General features: G+C 39.7%; 2 protein-coding genes across 2 annotated transcripts in view; one reads left to right on the top strand and one right to left on the bottom strand.

The window, feature by feature from the left end:
- DNAH3 (dynein axonemal heavy chain 3) overlaps positions 1-118 on the bottom strand; it is a 72,756-nt gene extending 72,638 nt beyond the window's left edge. Inside the window, exon 1 of the mRNA XM_019472674.1 lies at positions 30-118. The gene's annotated coding sequence lies outside the window, so the exon portion shown is untranslated. The remainder of the gene's footprint in view (positions 1-29) is intronic.
- Positions 1-4,781, top strand: TMEM159 (transmembrane protein 159). The gene is made up of 6 exons (XM_009281612.2): positions 1-77; positions 868-934; positions 1,011-1,082; positions 1,971-2,139; positions 2,533-2,671; positions 3,919-4,781. The coding sequence occupies exons 3-6, from the start codon at positions 1,011-1,013 to the stop codon at positions 4,010-4,012; spliced, it is 474 nt and encodes a 157-aa protein (XP_009279887.1). The 5' UTR covers positions 1-77; positions 868-934; the 3' UTR covers positions 4,013-4,781.
- The last annotated feature ends 394 nt before the right edge of the window (positions 4,782-5,175 follow it).

The raw sequence follows: 5,175 nt of genomic DNA, 5'->3' as shown, positions 1-5,175 counted from the left end.
TGGCGGGGTGTGATTAATCGGCTCCTGACCTCGGTTTTAAGTGTCCGGTGGAGGCCGCGGGTGGTGGTGTGGAAAAGGTAACGCTTGGGGTTCGGGGCGCTGCCTGGCTCGGAGCGAGCGTTCTCGGTGGGGTGGCTTCCTCCGAGAGGAGCACCCTCGGTCGGTCTCCTTGCCAGTGCTGCTAGGAACAAGAAGTGAGACGCTGCTGTATGAAAATACTGTGTAAACAAAGGGAGGGACCGTGTACGCAGGCCGAGTATAAAACAGTAATGTTGACACGGTGACTATTTAGGTTTACAAGCAGGAAACTGCATCTTTTAATCTTCCTTTGGTAAGGGTCTCCCTAGCAACAACAGATTACGTTTTCGTGGGGGAAGGGAGATTTTTGAGCTGATGTTGCCTTTAAACTGTCACAATGAAATATGTTCAGGGTGTTTGAAAGCATTTTGCCTTTATATGCAGTTTTGAAGCTGTACAGGATATGGTTTCAATTCTGAACATGAGGCTACTCACAAAAACAAGTCTCGCTAAGTGTTAGAAGTTTCTAGCACTAGTAGTGATAAATTGTCCATGCGGATAGTTAGAATTGACCTTTTTACTGGTAATTCAACACCCTCACGGTTAAATACGGGGTTAATGTTATAAAGGAAGAAGGTGAGAGTCACCTTGTATCTTGATACTTTGGGAGTTTCAGAAGAGCTTTCAGGGACGAGCCCATTACATTAGATGTACTTGTGTAGAAGTAATGTTTTAGACTCTGGATGACGTTAACATCTGAAATTCCCATTCTCTGTTTTTGTAAAAGAAATACTTCATTGTCACAAAACATCTGCATGCACCTGTTACTAATTGTACCTTAATTTTAAGGAAAATTGGATGGCTGAGTGAGAACTGGTTGTTCAGAAGATTCACGATCGTGGCTGAGGATTAGAACATGTCTAAAGAAATGCAAGAGCTGCAGAAGCAATGGCACTCCATGAAGATTCACGATCGTGGCTGATTATTAGAACATGTCTAAAGAAATGCAAGAGCTGCAGAAGCAATGGCACTCCATGGTGCAGTCCATCCACAGCAACTCAAATGTGGGTCTGGATTATAATTTTATATAACATATTTATAAAGATACTCCTTTCATAACTCTCAGAATATCACATCCCAATTTATTTAAATGCAATTTCAAAACTTTTTTTTTTTGAGAAAATTGGCACTCCCTTTTTTAAGTGAACACTGAGAAGCCTATGGAAAGGGCTGTCCTCCCACACCTTCAGCAATCGAGAAAAAGCGAAGCATGTTCTGCATTTCTGTGTTTTACTGGTATAACCATTTGAGATAGTAGAGTGGCATTTTAGTGAAATGGTTGTGCTGCTATAAAAAGAACTAAAACTACAATATGTATTTCCTTAGGGGAAGGGAAATGTCTCTACTACAGTAAAATTCCAGTGTATAGGTATGACTGCCTCTGTAAAAAGTTTTTTTTTTTCCTACCAGTAACATTATAATTAAACTCCTAAAAACTTTGTGATACAGACATGCCTGCGCTGTACTTACGCTTAATAAATGAGCAGGTTGCAATACTACTGAGGCATGGAAAAAAGAAAAATCACAGTAATTTTTAAATGTTACAGTATTTTTTTTCTTAACAAATATAGTTCTCTAGATCAAAATCATAGCTGTTGAGACCCCACTGAAATCTGTGCAGCTAAACCATGATTTTTTTTTTTTTAACTTGTTTTCAGGTGGTTTTTTTGGTTTGGGGTTTTTTTTTATTTGTGCAAGAATGGAACTGGGAAGTCCAAGAGAAACATGTCTGTTGTTGGTAGAATTATATTTGCTATGCAGTTATCCAAATTTGCAATAAGTCCTCATGCTTTTGAAATATAGAGGCAACAGCTGCCCTCTGTTCAAGCTGCAGACTTGACCTTTAAAAGTTATCTATGACGAGATCTGAAATGTTTTTCTTTCATCCACAGGTTGTTGCATTTATGAATTCTCGTGTTGGCCAATATTTAGATGACCATCCTTTTGTTGCCTTATCGCTCCTGATGTTTATTGCAGTGTCTGCTATTCCTGTGGCATTTTTCCTGATTTTTGTTGTTACAACAGCCATAATGGCCTGTATCAGCGTGATAGTTATGGAAGGTATTGTATGCATGCATGCAGGTACTTATTTATTTTAAGGCATGTCATCTTTTCCTTTTTTTCTTCCTCCTTCTGGAGTTTCCAGTTCAAGCAGTTGAGGATTTCTGTATGTAGTCCTCAGGTCTCAGCAGTAGTGAAACTCTTAATACAAGAATAGTAATCTGATTAACTGTAGTCTATACAGGGGAAATCCTCTTTCCCTTTCTAATCTCAGCCACCAGGATATGGCTAAACCAGTTACCTTGACCATGCGTAGCATTTATAGCAGCTAGGTAGTTGATTGAAGGCCGTTTTCCCAAATAGTTTGAATTTGGGCTTGTGGTAGAATGTCAGCTCTTCTAATTTACTTCTGTATAAACTTGTTTAAATAACAAACTGATTTTCTTTTATTAGGTGTTGTAATAGCCATAGGTGGTATAGCCCTCCTTTGTGTGCTGTGTGGCCTGGGTGCACTTTCACTGGGAGTTTCTGGAGTACTGAGTGCTTGTTATGTCGTTATTTCAACTCTGGTCAACTACTGGTATGCTTCAAGGTGAGTATTGGTGTCTTGATCCATGCTTGGATTTCAAACTCTGCAACTGTACCATTGCATTGATTATTTCATTTATTCTAAGTGAGCCACTGTTGCTTAGTTTTACAAATGTTTCTTGAATGCTATAGCATCTTTGGCTACCCTGGGGGCGTAACGTGCGGCATATAAATGTCTAGTCACCAATACATATTTTAATGAGAGTTAATACATGCCCTCTTTCCTATTTAGGAAAGAGGAAATGTGGTCTTTACATGTGCATGTGCTAACACAACACGACATCACGCAATGAAATACAACTTTGTCTCGCTCAGAATATTTGTTGCTTTAAATGTCATTAAAACACATTTCCAAATTTGACTTTGCCGAGAGGATGAACCTTTTGCAGTTCTTCCTGCATGATGACCCAGCTATCTCTGCTTACCTGCATTTGTAGAGTGATGGACCAAAATTAGTTGTAGATTTGGAATAGGCAGAGGGGTACTTAAAAGAGACAGTGTGGCCAAAATAAATAGAAATTACAGGTTTTGCTGGACGGTGCACATGTGCTGCTTGCCAGTCATGTCTCCAAGTACTTTAGGCCTGGAGGCCTATTTCAGTCACCATTGCCTTAGCCGTGCTTTTACCAAGCATCTGGCTAGGAGTAAGAGGCACTTGCAGGTTGTGCTGGAGTGCCACCTATTGCCTGCTTAAATATCTACCAGGGAATGAATAATGATAATCATTTCTTAAGCATAGGGAAGAGCAAGAAGAAAAATTACAGCTGCTCCTTCCTAGACTTTCTCAGTTTGCTCCTTCATCACAGCTGTGCTTCTTGCACAGCTCTGAAGGACACACAAAACTGCCTGTGGAGCCCGTGATACCGTCAGGATGACAGGACCGTGGTACGAGGCCCAGCGTGCTTGCATTTGTGCCAGGGCTCCGTACCACTCCTCCAGGGCACGCTGCCAGGTCTATAACATTGCCCACCAATTCCAGAAAAAACTGCTTTTTTTCCATAGCATATCCGAATACGCAACCCAACCTACAGTCATATTGACTTACTGCTTTGATGTTAAAACGGATAACATCTGCTCTTTTTATGTTGCTGTGTCTCTTGAGAGAAGCTCTGGTAGGCCAGCCATGGATGTTCCAGCAGTCTCAAGACAGGTTTACATCTTGCGTTGCTCAGCTTTTTTGAGCAAAAAGTTAAAAGACAATTACCTTACGGAAGAACAGACTGTAAAACCATTCTTTTCTCCTGTATACAGGGGTCAGATAAGGAAGCAAGACGTTAATGGAAGTTTCCCACAGAAGAGTCCTTCTGTCTTGGATCTTTCTGCCAATAATGGAAAGAATGAATAAGTGGGTTTCTCCCCACTTCCGTCATAGGCACTTAACTGTACTACTCTGGCCTTTGCAATGTAATTGTTTACTCGTTGAGCATTCAACCTTTGTGCACTCCTTATGGGAACTGAAAAAGTCAATATGCATCTTACATTTTCATTGTAAAACAAATATTAAGGATAACCATTAAGCAGCAGTGCATTGCGATATTAAGTCTATGTGCATGGTGGGATGTTCCACAGAGTTTGGTAAAGGGATGTAATAATAACAGCTACTGTTAAGTCAGTGACAATTAGGTGGAAGAAAGGGTAGGTAGGTATTTGACTTTCCATTTGTTACTGGAGTTCTGGGTGTACTATCTTTTGAAATTTGTATGCAGCAGTTGGTCATTTTGATACATAAGTGTCAAAGCTCAGATCACCAGAAATGTGTTTTGGATGTTAAAATATTTTTAAGCCTTAACAGCCTTTATTAAAATAGTATAAGCACACCATGCTAATGCTTTATATTTATTATAAGAGGAAAATTGGGTTTTATCATATGTTAAGTTATGGTATAAGCTTTTATATACCTTTAGATGTTGCATTATTCTGAAGGGATATTTTCCTTGTTCTCATTGCCTCATCGCATCAATGGTATGCAGTTAGGTCTTGCATTTTGTCATATTTGTTTTGCTTCTCAGCTGTAACTTCTTGTATGTTATTTAAACTTTTTTCATTTTTGCAAATGCTAAAGCATTAAGAAAGTATCTAACTATATTAGTTTAATAAAGTGCTGTTTGTTTAACCAGGTTGTCTTGCTGTTCTCTTTATTCTACAGTAAAAAGTTTTCCAGATCTGCTTCTAGGAAGGCTACATTTGGAGCGGAATTTTTCTCCCCAGTTAACATTAAAGTATTTTGGCTGGCCAATATTGCTGAGCCACAAACTGCAGACAGCTTGTATTAGATGAGATTACTCCTTCTCATGCCTGTAAAGGAAATGCAGAATCCTGAGGACTAAATTAGTGTAATACTCCAGTTTTGCGTGAAGCAACATGCTGTTTGACTCCAGCATGGAGTCAAAGTTTATCTATCCAAGCCATAATGTGTTCCACGTGGTATTCGTGGTAACATTTTCAGCTGTAGTGGTAAGCTGGCCCCACACTTCAGCAGTAGAGTGAAACCATCCTTAGGCCTTCTCT

Source organism: Aptenodytes forsteri, unplaced genomic scaffold, assembly GCF_000699145.1.
Source record: "Aptenodytes forsteri isolate BGI_AS27 unplaced genomic scaffold, ASM69914v1 Scaffold84, whole genome shotgun sequence".
In the NCBI taxonomy this organism is placed as follows: Eukaryota; Metazoa; Chordata; class Aves; order Sphenisciformes; family Spheniscidae; genus Aptenodytes; species Aptenodytes forsteri.
The sequence above is the reverse complement of the archived record's forward strand: the minus strand, read 5'-3'. Positions and strand labels throughout refer to the sequence as shown.